General features: G+C 42.1%; 1 protein-coding gene across 4 annotated transcripts in view; it reads left to right on the top strand.

Annotated features, from left to right (window-relative positions):
• LOC147462061 (uncharacterized) overlaps positions 1-21,106 on the top strand; it is a 139,536-nt gene that overhangs the window by 67,811 nt on the left and 50,619 nt on the right. For all 4 annotated transcript variants that reach the window (XM_086509507.1, XM_086509509.1, XM_086509508.1 and 1 more), the window contains one exon: positions 8,634-8,782. In XM_086509507.1, coding sequence (XP_086365633.1) covers positions 8,634-8,782 — 149 coding nt within the window. The remainder of the gene's footprint in view (positions 1-8,633; positions 8,783-21,106) is intronic.

Genomic DNA, 21,106 nt, shown 5'->3' with positions numbered 1-21,106 from the left:
GAAGATCTTGGCGGTGATTTGGACTTATGATGGAATCGGGGTCGCTTCCTCGAAGCACCCTCACCGAATTGATGGTCTGCAATTCTTTTCTTCTCATAATTCGCTCCATTTATCAAATGAAAGGTCCTGGCCTTTGCCACTGCATCCTTGACATCAGTCGGGGCTTTGTCCTTGATCAAGGCCCAACGGTAATCTTCATGTAATCCCAACAAGTACATGTGCACGGCGTGCGTAGAATCCACCTTGCAGAAGGTGAGCGCCTCTTTGAAAGCTGTTGTTATTTTTATCAAAAGACAGAGTTTTCATCGAAAGACTCTGCAGTTTGGGATACGCTTTCAAAGGGTCCATTTTAGCGAAATGCCTCTTGAATTTCACACAAAAGTCAGCCCAGGTCGTAGGCTTCTCTGTCATGTCGCGCCACCAGGTAAGCGCCTTGTTGCGCAGATAGAGAGGAATCGTCTGAATCCTCCATTCATCATGCTCCCCATGGAGATCAAAGTATGTGGTCCACTGGTGCAACCAGTTATTTACGGCCAATTCCGTACACTCCTTCTTTTCCACCTGAGAAATTTATAGTTTTGTACGGAATTGTGGCAGTTGGACCACCGTGCGAACGCCCAAAAGCAGCAATCTGCATCCGCAACTGTTGGAGATGGGTTTTGTCCTCGGAAATACGCGCAGTCGTCGATTGAGTCATATTTTCGAGAGTAGAGAGGCGGGAACTGAGCCCCTGCACGACCCCTTCGAGAGAGGCAAGGCGAATGCTCGTCTGAACGTTCGCGTTTTCCAAAGCAGTAACACGCTGGTCGAAGCTCTGGAAAGTAGTTGTAATCCATGTGTAGAGAGCATGCGTGAATGGGATTTGGATGCTACCTGGTGCGTCGTCACGTTGCACAACAGAGCTGGAGGAATCTATCGCGAAGTACGTGAAAAACTGGAATTTTCACGCGAAACCGGGCCTTTTTTGCACTTTTCATTCACGAAAAAGTGAAGTTCGATGAGTTCCACGCATCGGCGTGAGCGTCTGAACGCGAGTAGGTGATGGCGAGAGCGCGGGAGTGCGAGCAAATGAGAGAGAGGAGCGGTGGGTGAGAAGCAGAAGATGCAAAAGTGAATTCTCTGCAAACTGGTGAGTTGATGTGAGTGTTTTTTAATAATATGTAGGTTTCAAACTATACCTTAAAAAAATAGGTCCTGGCCATGTTAAAATAAAAGGCCTCTTAATAAATTAAAAAGACACTCACCATATGGCGTTAAAAAAAACTCAACGTAGGCCTGGAAAAAATCGAGCGCCAGTGACAGGAAGAAATGACGCGTGGAGAAAAGGGGAGGCGCTGAGGCTTGTGCCCGCTTGTGGCTAACACACGTAGGTAAGGTCCGCGTTGGAGTAGCGTCCACGCTGGAAAAGGCTGGCCTCTCTCTCTCCTGTAGCGCTGCAACAACAGCACGCTACTACTCTGTCTCTCCCCTTCACAACAGAACAAGCAGGCCCTTGCTTGCAAGAGAGAGGTACTCTCTCTCTCTCTCTCTCTCTCTCTCTCTCTATGCTTCGCACAGAGAGATTGAAAGAGTTACAATATGCTGAATTTCAATACAAAAACAGCAAATTAAAGGTAAATACACTGATTTTCATTGAAAACCAATAAATTCATGAAAAATCCTCTGATTTTCAGCACTTCCCCCTTTTAAATCGCTGAATTTTAGCAAAAATCATCGAGCAGTCTGTTAAATTTCACCTGCTAACATGCTCAAGAGAAGAAAAATGATTAATTAAATAACCAGTTCATCAAAAATTGCATGAAACAAGGACTATTCGACTCGAACCTATCCGTAAGTGTGCACATGGTCGTGCAGCCAAGCCGGCCCTGATACCATGAAACGAACGAGGAGAAAGGATCTCTTGGCTACACGGACCGCCCACAGATACGCGTCGGACGAACCACCCGACCATAGCCACCATCCGGTAGCTCCCCCGTGCTGGGGCCAACGTCCGAGGACGTAGGCGTGCACCTGTAAGACCGAGCGTCCCATACCACCCGGCCTCACCTCCTCGAGGTGACCTCGCGCACTCCTAGCTTCGTGGGCTAACCACTGGCACTCTGCCAGTGGGGTCGATAATTGGAAATGAGGCCTTGGCTTGCCTTTTATAATAATGGCCGGCCACACTGGCCGGGTTCACACTACGTCCGCCCAGACACTGGACGCCCATCTCGACGGCATCTGGGCTAGATCCCCTCTCCTGTGAGCGGGACATAACAACATCCCACCATGTCAAAGCACTATCTTTAAGGAAAGAGGTGACTTTGAGTAACTTGGATTCTTCGGTGAAACTCCCATTGCTGAACAGGACGCCAAACTGTTGGAGGAATTTGAGGGCGTTATGAGAATCTTGATTGCCGGAGAAGGTGAAAAATTTGACTGTGGCTCCATCGTTCTTGAATGGTTTTGGCCTGGATTTTGCGGTCGCGGGTGTGGAGTAATAATAATAATGATAATGCTGCCCATCCGTAGTGTAAGCAACAAGAGGGGGGGCAATCGGTGGTGGGGTTGGATTAGAATCGATGGTGGGGCTGGAGTAGAGGGTGGAGTGGCAAGGGTACGAAGGTAAAGGATCCATTACATCACGAGAACGTTCTCCCAAGGCTATCTGTTTGAAGAAACCCCCAAAAGATTGAGTCACTTCTCCATAACTCTGACGTTCAGAGGCCACGAGTGGAATTGGACGGAGTGAGACAGGGATCTGAGCTGGTGGTTGCGGTACAGCAGGAGCAACAAGAGGGTTCAAAGATCCCAAGTAGGTATACAAGGACTCCAAGTCAATTTGAGCATCAGTCGGATTCCGCTTTTGTTGCGTCGCCAGTTGCACCAATTGTCGAACAACATACTGAGCGTGTGTCTCTTCTGGTTCCCGTAACAAACTTGGGCATTCCAAGTCTAGAATCTATAGCGACACGAGAGAAAATCACTTAAAATACTTCACAACTTTAAAATCACAGCTCAATTTGGTCTACACTGCACGACGTAGCTCCGTGCCCAAAGAGATTGGCCCCAAAGACTGGCGCCCCTTTCGGTATCTCTTTTATATTAATTTTTGAGCAAAGTACAACTCCCGAAGGGTCCTTCGCCCTCAGACTCTGTGTCCAGATGCTCTGAGAAGTGAGGCCCTTAGGGCTCTATTATTCTTACAAGGGACGCCCAAAAGGAGAGCCGCAAAAGCAGTTAAACTCAAAAGCAAACTGTTCTAAAAGCAATTGGTCTTGAAAAACTGCCAAAAACCATCAGCTCAAATTGCGAAAATCTGTACAGCCCCGCCACATCAGCAGCCAGCGTAAAACACGAAAATCCGTACAAACTACCATGTCAGCATGTAAGCGCTAAACTCGAAAATCCGTACTGTTGCCAGTCTGTCCGTACTGCTCTCTGCCACGCATCAAGTCTGCCCGCTGGTCATGCCACGTCATTAGTTTGTGACATACCCCCCTCTTAAAAGAATTGTAATCGCCCTTGATTATGCCTGCAAAATTAGACATAAGCCATAAACTAGTTCAGTAGACACTGACTCTAAGTACCGACGCACTAGACACGACACATCTAGCACTGGTACAAAGACAACAGTCACATCACTGCACATGAGATCACAGGACATCACATGACAAATCAATCACAGAAAAAATCATTCCAAATCGTAGACCATGACTGCCAGCAACATATTTAGTAATCGTATCTAGATCCATTCTGGACCTCACCGATGTCGGATTAACTAATCCCATACTGCGATCATGTCTATAAAGATTTTCAACTCAAGCACTGTCATGTGCAAGTAGTCATTCGCCTCAAGCACTGTCGTGTGCGAGAATCGTCGCCTCAAGCACCGTTGTGTGCGAGAAATCCTTCTCGGGGATCCCAATCCATCACTAAGTTCATACTGAATAGAGTGGTCCTGTCATTCATTCCATTGAATCAGTCGTGATTCATGATTCGTTATCAGGTTCATTCAGGAGCTGTCACTGCTCCAAAACTATCATCATCATCTCATTCGCAATCCTATTGTCTGTTCACAAATAGAAGGTTCTTCCATATTAGTTTCATTCAAAATTTGTGATACTTGTCATTGTCAGGTTCATTCTAGAGCTGTCATTCCTTCGAATTTGTTATCCTCTTCCAGAGAACATTAATCTCATATATAAATCAGAATCATCTTCGGAGATTTCCATTTCAAAGTTCTTCATTCACACAGTTAGTTCATATTGAACACAATGTTTCAATCATCTGGTCATCTCATGCGTCAAGAAGTCTTGATGCACCTAGATCCTTGTGAAGCCAAGAACTCTTGATGTGCTCACCATTGTATCTAGTTATCTCATTCATATGGGAGTCTTGATGCAATAGAATCATTCAACATGCGTCATCATTCGTTCATTTAAATCATCATTCTTATCTCGAATTGAAAGGATATTCGATTCATTCCTGAGTAGTCGTCGCTCTCGATCTCACCATCTCATCCTTGATTTCACCTGCAAAACAGACAAGGAGATGGCTCACCTCATTGCAAAAGAGTGGATGTCTAGCTCCATGCTTCCCAATCCACACAGAAGCGAGTTCCTCGCTCCTATTTCCGGTTAGCTGTTACAAACAACCAGATTGTCAGTTCATCAGTATCTCTTTCAGTGTCCTTTCCAGTATCTCGTTCAGCTTCTGGTCAACAGTTATGTTCCAGTTCTTCCTGCGAGTAAAGCTTCTGCTTTTTTGCACTCGTCTGTCCTTTCAGCTTTCCACCTCGTCCTAAGAGGAGAATCAATGGCCTCATGCCATCTCGATTGAATCTCATCAATCGGGTAATTAATCAGGTTTTTCGTAAATCTCGGGTCTCTGGAGTACTTCATCAATCTTTTCACACCCATGTCAACCTGTAGTGGACGCTTGTATTTTGCTCTGGCAAACTTTACCAAACAAATTGCCCAAATCTTCATTCTTTTCTTCAGTTCTTGCGCCGGATTCCAACTTTTCTTTGCCTTCCCATTGAGAGGTGTTATCTCCATTAGATTCTTCACGAGAATCCATGTGTAATCTGGGATTCTTAATCGCTTTATGCCCTGTAACACAAAGTGATGAAGACGGGAGAACGCCCGATGTGCGATGAAGTAAGGGTGGGAATAACTAGTAAGTCCGGGGTCACGACACGAAGATTCTTCACTAACAATCTCCAAAATTGTGCCTAAGTGATCTATCTGCTCTGTAGTAGGACCGATATGCTTTGAGAAAAGCACACGCCCGATGCTGTGATATCAGTGTAACAAACTTGGGCACCCCAAGTCTAGAATTTATCGCGATACGAGAGAGAATCACGTAAAATACTTCACAATTTTCAAATCACAGTTCAAGTTGGTCGACACGGCGCGGCATAGTTCCATGCCTAGAGAGATTTTCACCAAAGACTGGCGCCCCTTTCAATATTTCTTTCATATTTATCTTTGAGCAAAGTACAATTCTCGAAGGGTTCTCTGCTCTCAGACTCTGTGTCCAGATTCCCTGAGAAGTGAGGCCCTTAGGGCTCTTTTATTCTTACAAGGGATGCCCAAAAGGAGTTAAAATCAAAAGCAAACTGTCCCAAAAGCAGCTGGTCTTGAAAAACTGCCAAAAAGCATCAGCGCAAATTGCGAAAATCTGTATAGCCCTGCCACGTCAGCAGCCAGCGTGAAACGTGGAAATCTGTGCAATTTTCCACGTCAGCATGTCATCAAAACTCGAAAATCCGTACTGCTGCCAGTCTGTCCGTATAGCTCTCTGCCACGTCATCAAGTCTGCCCGCGGGTGGTCATGCCACGTCCTCAGTTTGTGACATTGCCTTTATGTGGAAGGGTTCCAACCTTCTATAGTATGATCTCCCGGTGCTCTGCCCGTGTTGATAGAATCGTGCTTCGGTTTGCTGAGGAAGCAAGCTAAGCTCTGATACCATTGTAATCACTTCCGATGAGTGATCGCACAGAAACACCGAGATAACTGCAATCTATACACTTAGCAACACTTTAGTACTTCAAAACAATTGTAAAGAAGAAAAAGAGAGAATCCACGCAAGACACAGGGTGGGGGAGTTCCACCCCCAGAGGGCATTGGCCCCAAAGACTGGCGCCCCTTTCGGTATTTCGTCGCAAAAGTACAAGCTTGGGGGCTCTCTTCTGCTTCTCCACTTTGTAGAATGCCAGAGAGAGACCCCATATTACATATTTATAGGCCCTTGGCCTCAAACTCAAAAGCTAACATGAAAAGCTGTTCTTTTAAAATCTTTGCAGTGAAAATCATGCGCTCCATGGGTTGGTCCGTACGTTGCTGCCATGTCATCAGTTCGGTGCAATTTGCGGAAATTCCATACATTGCTGCCACATCAGCATCCTCTACGTTGTGTGTGTCTTTTTTAAATATTTTTAGTCCCTGGACAGAACTTTATATGTTGTTGGGGGTTAAGAATTTTAATCCTAACCGTTTTTATGATTTGGGCCACTCGCCGAGACCTTATAAGTTTGGGATTTATTTTGTTCTTTCTTCTTCTTGGGTTTAGGCCCCTTGGCCGGCACCTGCAAAAACTCAGGGGTTAGACCAAGACCTGAAGGTCACTCAGATGTTCCTAGTGCCATGCACGGATGCAAATATCACATAGAGAAGCTATCGCGGCACAGAGGATTCTGGCTTTGACATAGAGATTGGCATGGACCACCTTTTGAGGGAGATGAATTTGTGAGTGGCCATACGAACCCATTGATCAGATGCGTTTATGACCTCGAGGCAAAAACCCTTACCCTACAACCTGTCACAATAGCTCGTGAGAGAGTTACCACTTATGCTAATCAAAAGAGGTCTCCAAGGATTCTAGATTGGGGACAATGGGTCTATCTAAAGATACCCAAAGATTTTAAGACCATGCAAGCTGGAAAGCATTATAAGATTTAGCTAGATTTTGTGGTCTATTCTTGATAACAAAGAAAATTGACCCTATTGCCTATAAATTTGGCTCTTCCCTTGGATGTTAGTGTACATCCAATATTTTATGTCAGTCGCCTTAAAGAAAAACTAGGTAAAGCTGACTCTGTTGTGCCTATGAAGGAAAAAGTTTGGGAAGATATTCAAACTAAGTATATTCCTTGAGAACCAGAGGCTGTTTTAGATGATCGTACTCGTCATTTGTGTCGGTGTACTTATGATGAGTACTTATTTAAATGGAAGGGTCAGCCTGAAAGGTTTGCTACTTGGGAATCACTTAGAGCCTTGAAAGCTCACTATCCCCACTTCATTGATGTCCTCATCAATGGTTCTTAAGGGGGAGAGTATGTTATGTCTCCATCACAAGAGGGGACCTAGTTTATGACACCGTCGGGATGGATGTCGAGTGTCCAAGCGGACGTAGTGTGAATCACCTGGCAAGTGTGGCTGGTCGCTTTTATAAAAGGAGGACAAGGCCTCCTTTGTAAGGGACGATCTCCACTGGCAAAGTGCAAGTGGTTAGCCTATGAGGCTAGGAATGCGCAAGGTCACCTCGATGAGATGAGGCCGAGTGGTATGGGATGCTTGGTCTTATAGGTACACGCCTACTTTATTGGATCCTGGCAAGCTAGGGGGTGCTGCCAGATGGTGTCTATAGTCGGCTGGCTGGCTCGTGTGTTCCGCAAGCGGTGGAGATCCTCCCTTGAGTTTGTTTGCTAGATAACATCCTGCTTGCAATGGCCATCTTGCATTAAGACCGCTCCCTGACTGCTTCCATAGTAAACCTCAGAAGGCTTTTACAAATCTGGTAACTTCAACACTTGCCTTGGCTCAAAGTCATAATTGGCCAAAACTTCAGAAATATGCCACTTGTTGCTTTCAGCCATCAAATGCTATCTCACCTGTTGAACTGGACAGAATGCAGACGGATTGACTTGGTCTGTTGAATGTGGACAACCCTGAATCCTAATCCTATTGCTGTCAGAATTTTAATTTTTTTTTTATGAGGCCTCTGAGATGGCGGGGTTCAGGACTTGTGTAGAGCGTGCTTTAGCTTGCATTGTCAAATTCTTTGATCCCTATCTCAAAATTATTTTTAAGGTTGTCACTTGACTTTTGTTGCAGTTTGGGGGGAGGTAGTTCCATCCATAAAATCTAATTTGTTGTAAGAGTCTATAAATAAGGCCACAGGAGCTCAGGAGAGATAATGTTTCCAAACTAAAACTTTCACTGATTTATAAACCCATACAGCATTGACAAGCAATAAACCCTCGGTTCTGGTCGAATCTGTGGTATGCCACCCTCAGGTTTCAACATTGATGTGATCTTTCTTGAGTGGAACGTCTAGACTTTTTTGACAAACAGGCCTGTCGCACCCATTTTTGAAGGTCTGCTAGACATTTTTTAGTAGGTCAAGAGACACTAGACTATGATCAGGCCAAATGTCACACTCTGTTCTGATGTTGAAGGTTGACCACCATGTCCTTAGTTTGTGAAATCAAAAGACGCAATCATAAAGTCAAATGTGCTGATACTTACAGGACAGTTATATGCTTCTGTTTCACATATAATATCCAATTCTTTTGCACGACAGATTAAAAAACAGTTACTGTTGTGTACAGGAAGTATAACTTTTATTATTTTGTTCAATTTTACAGGCTAGAATCAGACTATCAGGACCTTTCATCATCTTGTAATGAAAAGTTTTCAGTGGTGTACCCCTATGGAGCCACGTTAGCATTGCAAAAACCTGCTGTTGCAATTCTGTCGTCTGGTTTGATGGCACATCCTGTTCGCCAACCCATAGGTAGCTAGCAGTTCACAAAGTTTTCACATTATGTGAGAATTTCCAATTCACTCATACTTCGCTTTCATCCAGTGTAGTGTTTCATGGCTTTTTTAAATACTGTTTTCCCTGTTAGCGTTATACTGTGAGGTTTGTTTTTCTACGTCAGAGTTGATGGTATCCATAGAAAGGACTAGCATATATCTTTTCTCCTGTACTACTCAAAAATTTGTCGCCATTGATTCGAAAGTAATATGCTTTGTCACTAGTGTAGCAGATCATTTTCTCCAGTGGCTGCATCCTTTTTGTGGATGATCTGGAAGGCTAGATGCTTGCATGTTGTTAGCGATCAGCCTTCCACTTCTGCGGATACACTCAGTAGCATCTGTACAGATCTAGTTCACGCTCTTTGCAGTCAGTAGGATACCTCAGTCGGCTCCTACAGGCCAGCACTACGTTCTTATTTGGCCGGATTACCTGGCATTATTCTCCACTGCCTTGGTTCATTCTATATAACGCCTACAGGCCACCTTGAGCTTGGTGGTCCTTGTGCTTATGTTTGATTTGTATGAGGCTGACTCAAGAATCCATAGTACTCAGTAATACAGACCTGTGTCTTTTCTTTAACAAAAAAAAAAGAGTTTGTGTGTGTGTGTGTGTGTGTGTGTGAGAGAGAGAGAGAGAGAGAGAGAGAGAGAGAGATGATATATTAACATCTTCAAAAGGCCAAAATGACCAATGAGACCAAACCTATACAAGCTGGTGAATCTGATACCATGACAAGGTACAAAAAAAGAGATGCTGAAAATGAAACTAGGAGTGCTACTAGCGGGTACTGTGTGGGATATGTGTGATCCCTGATACGATTGGTGCCTAGTACAAGAGCGTGATATAATGGGTCGTGAGTCTATCCTCATCTGCAGTCTGAATGTCGAGATAGTATGGCTCGAATCCTTAGTTGTAGTCTCCGTCGATGCTATGAAGCTCCTTTCCTTAGTCATGGGCGTCTCAATCTCCCTAGCTCCAATGCTCGGTCAATGACAGTATCGCAAGTGTGAGTAAGAGCTAAGCTTTGCAGCGGTGGCTGCTCCTCTGTCAGTCCAGTGTCTGGTGTGAAGAAATCGGTAACCTGTCTTTGGGATTGTCTCTCTTCAGATCTCCTTAGTAAGATGTCTGTGTGTCTGTGTAACTCAAGTAGATACAATCCAAGGCATCTCTGGTCCTGATAGCTCATGACTCTAGAGAGGGGTCCGAAGCCGTCTCTGAATAGACAGTGGAAGCGACCCAGTATCTCGTAGTACACTGCACTAACAATCATAATGCATCTCTGTCTCTGGCTGTGTATGGCATAGGCGGCATATCCTGTTGGCTGCTGATATCTCTCTGAATCTACCAGTCTCAATCTTGAGCTGGTGGGAAGATGTCTGTATGTTACCGATGGCACACCGTAACCCATGAGAAAGATCTGTATCCAAATATTTGGGTCAAATCACAACACCATCACGCGTGAGTTGGAGAAGATGCTCTTTATAAAAAGCGATCTTCGTACCCAACTCCCGTGCCGGTTCTATCCATGTCCTCCTGGTGTCCAACTGGGTCAGGTCTGGTGCATGAGTCTAGTAATCTCCACCTGTGTAAGAGACAAGGACGGTGCATCCGAGGAGTACTGGAAGGGGGTTAATTATTCATGGTGAAGCCATGTATCTGGAACCATGATGACATCTGTGCATATCAGCATGATGTGTCCCCCTGTAGAGCTAACTGTCTGGAGGACTCAAATGACCAATCGGGCATATCTATCTCTGGTACTATCCCATAAGCTGTGTATAAAGAAGACTGATTTGGTAAGCGCCTCTATCTCCATGGGGGGGGCTTGCTAACTCCGCTCTAATGATCTCATGTGGTATGGAGGCCTTGGCTCTAATCAACCGAGAGATCATAGATATCAGGGGCCTCTCCATACCTCTTCACTCATCCTGACCTATATAGGGTCCCCAAACCTGAACCCCATAGAGCATAGCTGAAGCTACTAAGGTATCAAAGATCCAAAGTTTTGTTCGCGGTTCCTCGAGTTGAACCTGTGAACGTATCCTCTCCAATCCTCCCAAGGCCGCATACGCTCGGGTCAATCTAGTCTCTCCTGCTCTCTCCAAAGAAAACCTTGGCCCGGTTTCAAGAGAGGCTTCTCCACTCTTGACCACATTTTGACAACTCAAAGCCATCATCGAGGAGGGGAGGGCACATGGGAGACAGACTCCGGCCAGTACACCCTTACTCTCTGCCCATCTGCTCAAATGCTGCTCAAATATAGATGCATACAACCGTGCCAATGTGTGTCCAATCATAATAGGACGGTGGTTTCTAGGCTCCAAAGGATCACCTGCCTTGAAGATAGGCACAATAGTAGACAGTCTCCAAGTCTCAGGTAGACCCTCACACATGACATGACTGAACAGGACTGCAATAACCTCTGCCAACATATCGCTAGCATGTATAAAGTGCTTTGCTAGTAGGCCATCAAGATCATATGCCCTCCTGGTCTTCATCTTGTCAATGGTCGTCTTTACCATCTCAGTGATACAGAAGAAGGTACTTGTCGATAGGCATGACTCAGGAGGATCTAGAAGGGGGTGTTTGTTCAGGGACCGTATATAAGGATGTTGCATATTGACCCCATACATCGTGGGAAGTCATCACTGGGGGAGGGAAGTGCTCATGAAAGTGACGCCATGCCTCTCCGGAGTCTCTGCTCAAGAACATCTAGTATAAGTCGCGCTCCAATTAAGCTAGGAACGCTTGCTTCTTCTGTTGCACAAGATGTCGGAAGGCTATTTAAAACTTTCTGTGATCGATGACCCCTAGGAGAAGATCCCTCTGAAGCTGTGCTCTCGTCTCTCTACATTCCCCGTCATGCCAACTGTCCTCAGGCATGCTCTGAGGCCGCCATCTTGTGAGGGCATACCCAGACTCGACCCTACTCACCTCCCTCAGTCTTCCTGACTACTCCATGGAATGACGTAGATCTATCTGCAAGTATCCCTTCCACTTGGGACCGACACCCAGACAGACTCTAGCCTATCTCGAATGCCAACCCAAGGGGGTAAATCCCATCAATTTGACAACTCTATCCGCTTATCATAATTTAACCGTCCTTGGCATCTTTCACTCACCCACACCTAAAATTGTGGTCCTTAGTCTTGATTCTCTTGATCTTTAACTTGAGGATCTGCTCTTGCTTTCTTGTTCTCCCTTGGTTCTTGACGATAACCCCTTTTTCCTGACAAGCAGGCACGGTAGTTATCGCTTTCCCCTAAGAAGAGGGATCTTCTAATCTTACCTGGTCTCGCTCGTTGCCGCTTACCCGTTTTTATACCGCATAGTCCTAGCGTTAAACATAAAATTTTTATTCAACATCCGGCTAGTTGACCCTCCGGATCCGCCCACCCACAGAACTATTCCATGAAAATCTCTTCCCGAGGTAGTACTTAACTACTACAAAATCAGGAAGACAGTCTATCAGACATCGTCAGACAACAAGCAGCATACAATCTGCTGCATACCCTCGTTCAGGAAAATTCATCTGGTTGTTCCAATCAGATCTTTATTTAGAAACTTTTAATTCATTTCTTTACCTTTATCTGCTACAATTAGCTTGTAACTAGTTTCCTAACTAATCATGCAACACATATAGTTTCAACCAATTCATCTCGCTTTACTCAGCACCAAGATGATTAATCGGTTGCAAGTCATCAAAAAGGCGGCACCTTCATAATATTTTCCAGAATTAATTGTTCGAGAAAGGCTCATTAAGTAATTTAATCATTCCTTCTTAAGCATTTTATTTCGAGAGGTATAGCAGCCTCGATATTTCTAGCCTTTCCAATTTCTTTTTACGCAATCAAATCGAACAAATTTCTTTAATTCAATACACATCATCCTCCCTGAGTATGACCTTCTCATCCAACTATTGGTATTAACCCATACCCGGATTATGACGGTTTTCCAATAAGAAACCGCGGGTACTTCACCCGACCGGGCAAAAATAAAACAAACCCATTCATCCCTTATCCCTCGGCCATGAATGACCTACGTATAACAAACTTGCCGTTTACGCTGCCCTATCCGAAACGGGCCAATCTCCGTCAAGTTCCCCAAGAGAATCCTCTAAGTGGACCAGCCTTTTAAGCAAATTGACCCCAAGAAGATCCATCTTGGTTTCCGGTCATTTCCAAACAATCTTCAAAACTCCTAGTTAAATCTATGTTTTGCAATCGGCTATCCCTATCGCCTCTCAAGATTCTTTTTAAACTCCTAGTTGGTAATTTTCAGGTTTATTCATTTATTAACCTTAATTCCTACTTTCATTAACTATTTACCAGCAAAGTTATCAATTCCGCGAATTTATCCCCTATCTCTCACATCCCGTATTTTTAAGCAAATTTGAAATTGACAACTTTAGAAATACTCTTCAATATCAAAAATTGAACTACTTCTCTCGAGCTTAAACAACTACTCTTTTCTTATGGTACCTAGCTTCCCATTTAAAAAGATAGAAGGTCGGTCGTCCTATAATTTACGAGTCTTCGAGCTTTTCATTAAAGCTCGCTTTGGGGATAAAATGGGAATTTAGAGCTTTCCATTAAAGCTTGAAAGAGAGGATTATAACCATGCATTCTTCTTACCGTAAAGAGACCTGCAAACTCTAAGCTTGATTACCATAATGAAACTAAACCTTTCTCTCTTTAATGAGACAAGGTTTCCATGGAAGCTTAACTTTAATCACACAAGGTCACCATGAAAGCTTAACCCTAATCACACAAGGCCTCCATGGGAGTTAAACCCTAATCACACAAGATCACCATAAAAGCTTAGTCCTAATCACACACAAGGTCACCATGGAAGCTAAACCTCAACTTGTAAGCTTGTCTTTCAAAGCTTTTTCTAAGTGCAAAGTTATCATCAAAGCTTAGTTTAATGATGCAAATCTATCTTTGAAGCTTAACTTAATGATGTATAGCTACTCTTAGCACTTAACCCTAATTGTAAGGTCACCATTAAAGATTAAACCTAAAATACAAAGTAATTATTAATGGTTTTAGGTGTAAGCTACCATTAAAGCGTAGCTTAAGAGTGCAAATCTACCATTAAGCCTCAACTTAAGGAAGCAATGATACCATTAGAGATTATCCCTAAAGGCAAGGTTGCCATTGAAGCTTAGACCTAATATGATGCACATAAACCTTCCTAATATTAAAACACATGGTTTATGTTAATTAATCCTACTAGAAGTGAATATTACCTCCTTTAAACAAGAGGGAAGTGTGGTTGAAGTCCTTCTTGAAAAGATGTGAGGCTCAAGGAAAAAGGAAAGGGATTTAGGATGAAGAGAAAGGAGAGAGGAACTTCTTCACAAAATCCTCAAGGGTTTGGTCTTCAAGAGAGTGAGAGAGCAAGAGCAAGGTTCAATGGAAATTTTGATTTACTTAAGCATAATTTTGAGCATGGCAAGTATGCAAGTAGCCTAGCAATGTGTGCCAAATTACAAACGAGAGAGGGTGCTTATATATGAAATGGTGGGTAGAATACAGTGTATATATTAGGGGAGGGTGGATGAAAAAGTACAAATACAATCCCACTAAAAACCCACATAAGTAGAGAGAGAGAGGAGGGTGGTTGTGCTTATCTTCAATGCAAGCTAAGGAGAGAATGAGTGGAAAGTTGCAACTTTTGACTCATTCAAGAATTTTACTCTAAATTGAATTTTTCAATCAAAGAATTTTCTTTCAATTTGAATTCTTCTAAATTCCTATTGGATCCCAATTCACTTCTCAATTCTTATTAGACCTCAATTTCTTCTCAATTCTTATTGGAACCCAATTTCTTCTCAATTCTTATTGTACCCCAATTTCTTCTCAATTCTTATTGGACCCCAATTCTCTTCTCAATTTTTATTGGACCCCAATTTCTTCTCAATTCCTATTGGACACCAATTCTCTTCTTAATTCTTTTTGGACTCCAATTTCTTCTCAAATCCAGCTCTTAACTTTATCTTCCAATCAAGTTAGTCCCTTTTTCTACCAGTTCTCGATTTAGATTAGTTCCCACGCGGCTTTTCACGAAGAATAATTTTAATCTTTTTGAAAAAATATAGGGATTACGTAATTTCTTTTTTTTTTTCCGAGAAAAAGATCCTTCTATTAGTTAATGAAAACTGCCCATAGGACTACAACCACCTCTGCAAGAGAGGGATACAACAAACATGATGGGGAGACTCGCAATGAAAAAACAACATATATACAATGAGGCTAAATCAAGAGATGGGAGGAGAAAAGAGCCACACAGGTGGACGGTAGTGCCATCTGAGCACACCCTGGACTATGGTGCAGAAAGGCCCAGGGCGCCAGAGTCGAAGGAAAGCCTCCCGGCGCTCCCGCCTGCGGTCGGACCTGCCCTGTAGTCCCTCAAGCTGTCCTCTGAGAGTATGGATGAGCTCTAGCCAAAAGTCACGAACAGTCTCTGCTGGTGGCATAGGGCAAGCCTCATAGATGCGGAAACAGTGGGCCTGCCAGATGAAGCAAAGTATCAGGCCACTGATGAGCTCCCAACACTTCTCTCTCTCACTGCACCACTCTTGTGGAGTAAGCTCTGTATAGCAGGCTGGAGTGTAGGTCGCCCCTCGTGCATCACTATCATCCTGTTTGTGGAAGATAGCTCAAACGGAAGTGTCGGGCCCGTGAGGGTGGACCAAGCCGTTGTCTCCCAAGTGTACTGTCGAGCCGTGGAGAGAGCAGGCATCAGCCGAAGAACTCGTAGCCATATCTGCTGGGCCGAGAGACAGTCTCAAAGACAGTGACGCTGACTCTCCACCAAATGGTCACAAGCTGCACATGCGGCCGAGAGACCACTATGCACTAGCCAGCTTCCTACTGTTGTAGCTCTGTGTGTGACCAGTCACTGAAACAAGGTGACTCGCCTCGGCTGTCTGGAGTCCCACAACCTCTCCCAAAAGGCTACCAAGAACTCGATTGTGAGACCCTTCTCCTGCCAATGACGTGCTGCAGCGGGGCGGGCCTCTCTTTTTGCTGCTAGTATAAGACGTCTCAGTCGAACAATGTACTGAAAGAACGGGACTCTTGTGTGTCAAATTACAATCGAGAGAGGATGCTTATATATGAAATGGTGGATAGAATACAGTGTATATATTGGGGAAGGGTGGATGAAAAAGTACAAATACAGTCTTACTAAAAACCCACAAAAGTAGAAAGAGAGTGAGGGTGGTTGGGTTACCTTTAATGCAAACTAGAGAGAGAATAAGTAGAAAGTTGCAACTTTTGATTCATTCAAGAATTTTTCTCTAAATTGAATTCTTCAATCAAAGAATTTTAGTTCAATTTAAATTCTTCTAAATTTCTATTGGACCCCAATTCTCTTCTCAATTCTTATTGGATCTCAATTTTTTTTCAATTCTTATTGGATCCCAACTTCTTTTCAATTCCTATTGGACTCCAATTCTCTTTTCAATTCTCATTGGACCCAAATTTCTTTTCAATTCCTGTTGGACCCCAATTCTCTTCTCAATTCTTATTGGACCACAGTTCTCTTTTTAATTCTTATCGGATCCTAATTTCTTCTCAAATCCTATCTCTTAACTTTATCTTCCAATCAAGTTAGTCTGCCAGTTCTCGATCTAGATTAGTTCCCACGCGGCTTTTCACGAAGAAGTATAAAAATAATCTTAATCTTTTTGGAAAAATATAGGGATGACGTAATTTCTTATCCTGAATATCCTTTCTTTTCATTCTGGAGTAAAGTCTCGTTGTCCGCATGACTTCTTTGTCGGTCTTGCTTTTTCTAAATTATTTTCTAGGATGAAATTTTTTTTTATGTCTTTAAGGTTTAGGGAGGGACCTTACAAACTCCCCAACAAAAAGAAAAGAGCTGTTCTCAACTCGAATAAAATACGTAATTGATGAAGCTTCTTGGATACGTCTTGCGACTTCTCTCTTACTTGACTTCTTCATCCAGTTAACGCTTTCAACTTGACTTCTCTCTTACACTTCTTCATCCCCAAAAATCTGATAATATAATATTGGAGTCGTGAGAAATCTTTCTTAATAAGCTATCTTTTTGGATAAGTCATTGCGTTTGTGACTTTTTCGATACGCTACTTTTTTTTTATAAGCTACTCATAATCCTTTCTTTATCAACACTCGTTATCCTCTTATTTTTGCGGCCTTTACTCTTTTGTAACTTAGTCATTTTTTAATCTGATGGTGTATTGGCAAGAAAACTTGGTTATTCCTGTATGCATCTCTTACTTGGAGAGTGCAGATGAGGCAGTGAAAAGACAGTTCTTAGAGCGATACAAAGATCTCCTCTATCTTCAGCTAAATTCTTGTGTCGGCCAGACGATATGGAAGACATGACGACATCTCACAAGAGTGACTCTTTGGAGTAGAGACCATTTCCTCAACAATACCCGACTTGCTATGGTTACAGAGACTTTAGGATTTGGCTCTCGATACTATTGCGTCAAAAGGACACGAGATCTTGGGTTCTGCGCAAGGTTGTTCTTGCATGTGCAATTTACTACCCATTCCAAGATTTACTTTGATACCATATGAGGTGCTTTTATTTTCTCAGCTCATACCCGAGAAATTGCTCAAGCTCTTTCTCGTAAAAGTATTCCAAAGAGTGAGTATCATAATATGTATGTGACCATATATTAGAGGATCTTGATGAGCTATAAATTTTTATTGCCTTTTTTGTAATTACTTTCTTTCTCCGTTGTAATTCTTTATAGCTTTAATTGAAGAAATAACCTTTTTTTGAAAAATTTGAGTATTGTTCGTACTTTTTTGTCTTGAAATGTAAGTCTCTCCTCTTTAATTAAATTCTTAAGGACATTGCTTTAAAAAAAAAAAAAAAAGCAAATGGTCTTTTATATATGATAGTTTTGAGTAAAGGTTCCAACTTTGAGTTCTTGGCTAACTCATAAGTTTGTTTTTTTATTCTTCTTTGAAGTTTTAAATGTCTGCATATTTATGATTTTATCTATTGCACTTTCCTATTTTGATTCCTTGTGAGTTTTTAAGCACATTTCATTTACGTTCTTTTTTATTTGTCAAATGTAGAGCAATAACTTCTCATTGCACTACAAGAACTTGAAAGTAGAAGGTTGGATTGATTTTCTTTTTTCAAAATTTAAAGCATCACGAGCTTATATATCGTTGAAAAATTGTATTCATCTTATAATCAAAACATTAAGAGCTTACATATTGCAAGTGCAATGAGAAGTTATTGCTGTGCATTTGACAAATAGAAAAGACAGTAAATGAGACGTGCTTAAACACTCACAAGAAATCAAGATGGAGAAGTGTAATAGATAAGCTCATATTGCAGACATTTAAAACTTCGAAGAAGAATAAGAAAATAAATTTATGAGTTAACCAAGAACTCAAAGTTGGAATGTTTACCCAAAACTATCATATACAAAAGACCTTTTGCTTAAATTAAAAAAAAAAACACACTAAATAGAGATGTCCTTAAGAATTTAATTAAAGAGGAGAGACTGTCATTTAAAAACAAGGAAGTACGGACAATACTTAAATTTAAAAAAAAAAGATTATTTTTTCAATTAAAGCCAAAACAGATTATAAGGGAGCCGGGAAGTAATTACAAGACAGGCAGTAAAAATTTATAGCTCATCAAGATCCTTTAATATATGGTCACATAACCAAGTATCGCAAGCACCGCACATATTACCATGCTCACTCTCTGGAGTGCTTCTACGAAAAAGAGCTTGAGCAATTTCTCAGGTATGAACTAAGAAAACAAAAGGACCTCTAAGAGGAAGACTCCAGATGGTATCAAGGTAAATCTTGGAATAGGGGAGAAACTGCATAAGCAAGAACAACCTTGCGGAGAACTTAAGATATAGTGTCCTTTTGACGCAGTAGTATCGAGAGCCAAGTCCCAGAGCCTATAATCATAGCAAGTTGAGAATTGTTGAGGAAATGGTCTCTACCCGAGAAAGTCACTCTTGTGAGATGTCGCCATGTCTCTCATATCGTCTGGCCGACACAAGAATTTGGTTGAGGGAAGAGAAGATCTTTGTATCACTATAAGAAATGTATTTTCACTGTCTCATCTGCACTCTGCAAGTGAGAAATGCATATAGAAAGAACCAAGTCTTCTTGCCAAGACGCCATCAAATAAGAAAATGACTAAGTAAGAGTAAAGATCACAAAAATAAGATTATAACAAGTGCTGATAAAGAAGGGATTACCAATAGTCTATAAAGAGGAAGTAGCGTATCGAAGAAGCCACAAACGCGATGACTTATTCAAGAAGATAGCTTATTAAGAAAGATTTCCATGAGTCCAATATTATATTAGCAGATTTTTGGAAATGAAGAAGTGTAAGAGAGAAGTCGCAAGGTATCCAAGAAGCTTCATCAATTACATATTTTATTCGAGTTGACGACAACTCTTTTTTTTGTTTTTTTGGAGAGATGCTAGCAGCCTTCAATAGACTGAAAGACCTCTTAACTAGCAAACCTGTCCTCATAAACTTTGGCTATTTCACTCCTTAGCTCTTCTTTACCCGAAGAAGTTCAGCAAGAAATTCAGGTAGACCTCTATTTTAAACCTCTTTTGCAAGAGATTCAAGCTCAGAATCCGAGGAAGCATTTACATGACTATACCATAGCAGATGGTCTTCTTTACTTCAAACAGCGGATGTGCATTCCCACTAGTTTGCGTACCCAGATTTTAAAGGAAGCCCACGATAATCCCTTGGTAGCTCATCTGACTACCATAAAATGTTTGCTACCCTCTAAAGGAATTTTTATAGGCCTAAGATGAAGAAGGACATCCTGGATTATACTCGCAAATACCTTACTTGCCAGAAGATCAAAGCAGAACGCGCTAAGGTACCGGGTAAGCTTCAGCCCCTAGATATTCCTCAGATGAAGTGGGAATGTTTGAGTATGGACTTTGTGACTGGTCTTCCAAAGACAACTGGAAACTATAATTCTATTTTTGTCGTAGTAGATAAGCTCACTAAGGTGCCTCATCTAATTCCAGTCAAGCAGATAGCCACCGTCATCGACATAGCCCAAGTATTTGTCAAAGAAGTAGTAAGATTACGTGGAATCCCTGCAAGAATCATTAGTGATTGGGATACCAAATTTCCTGCTAAGTTTTGGCAAGCCATGTTTCGATCTCTGGGTACCCAACTGAATTTCAGCTCAGCATATCATCCGGAGATTGATGGTCAAACTGAGCGAGGGAATCAAGTCATTGAAGATATGCTTCGAGCATATTGCAACCAGCAGCCCCAGCAATGGATCAAGTTTCTTCCCCTAGTTGAGGTTGTTTATAACTCTTCTCACCATCGTAGCCTCGGAATGTCACCCTTTAAAGCTATGTATAGTCACGAATGTTTAGTCTCTCTTTGATTAGCCGACCCAGCTCTTCATTTTCTTGCCGCTAAGTCTAGCTTAGAAGAGATGGATCATCAACTTCTAGTCATTAGAGACAACCTGAAGAGAGCTAGTGATAGGCAGAAGAGCTACGCTGATCTTCACCGCTCCACTAGAAGCTTTAGCGAAGGCGAACAAGTTTTCCTCAAAGTCAAACCCAGACGCAACTCCTTAAAGCTAGGAAAATTCCGTAAGCTTGCATTGAGATATTGTGGATCTTTTGGAATCCTTAGAAAGATAGGAGAACAAGCCTACGAGTTAGCCTTACCACCTCACATGCGCATTCATAATGTTTTTCATGTCAGTCTCCTTAAGAAATATGTTGCTAACCCTCTACATGTTTTGAATCATGATGACACTATTCTCATCAATCAAGAGGAGCAACTGCGGCATAGCACAATTCGAGAAGTACTAATCAAGTGAAAGGGCTATCCGGTTGAAGATGCTTCCTGGGAAGATTGAGACCAGCTAATCACCCAATTTCCAAGTTTTGGAGGATGAGCCCATGTAATTCATCTTTTGGAATCAAATCAATATCTTCTTATTGTTTAAACCCTTGATGATATTTTTGGTTGGTTCTTTGGAACAACTTATAATTATTCTTCAAGATATCGATGGCAGTTTTGATGTATTTTTTATGCGGATGTAATCAATCGTCATATTTATGGAATTCAAGCATCTCCAGTCTTTCAATTCTTTTGAGATTCAAATCGTCTATGGTGTTTGTACACGTTTAATTGTTATGATACGTGAAATATCTGATTACCGAGTGAAAGATGAAACAGTAAACTATAAACATAAGAGAAATAAGGATAGAGGAAATAAATTGGGTACACAAGACAGGAGATATTGTAAGATTA

This window comes from Adiantum capillus-veneris, chromosome 3, assembly GCF_014529385.1.
Source record: "Adiantum capillus-veneris isolate H3 chromosome 3, ASM1452938v2, whole genome shotgun sequence".
NCBI classification, from domain to species: domain Eukaryota; kingdom Viridiplantae; phylum Streptophyta; class Polypodiopsida; order Polypodiales; family Pteridaceae; genus Adiantum; species Adiantum capillus-veneris.
The sequence above is the reverse complement of the archived record's forward strand: the minus strand, read 5'-3'. Positions and strand labels throughout refer to the sequence as shown.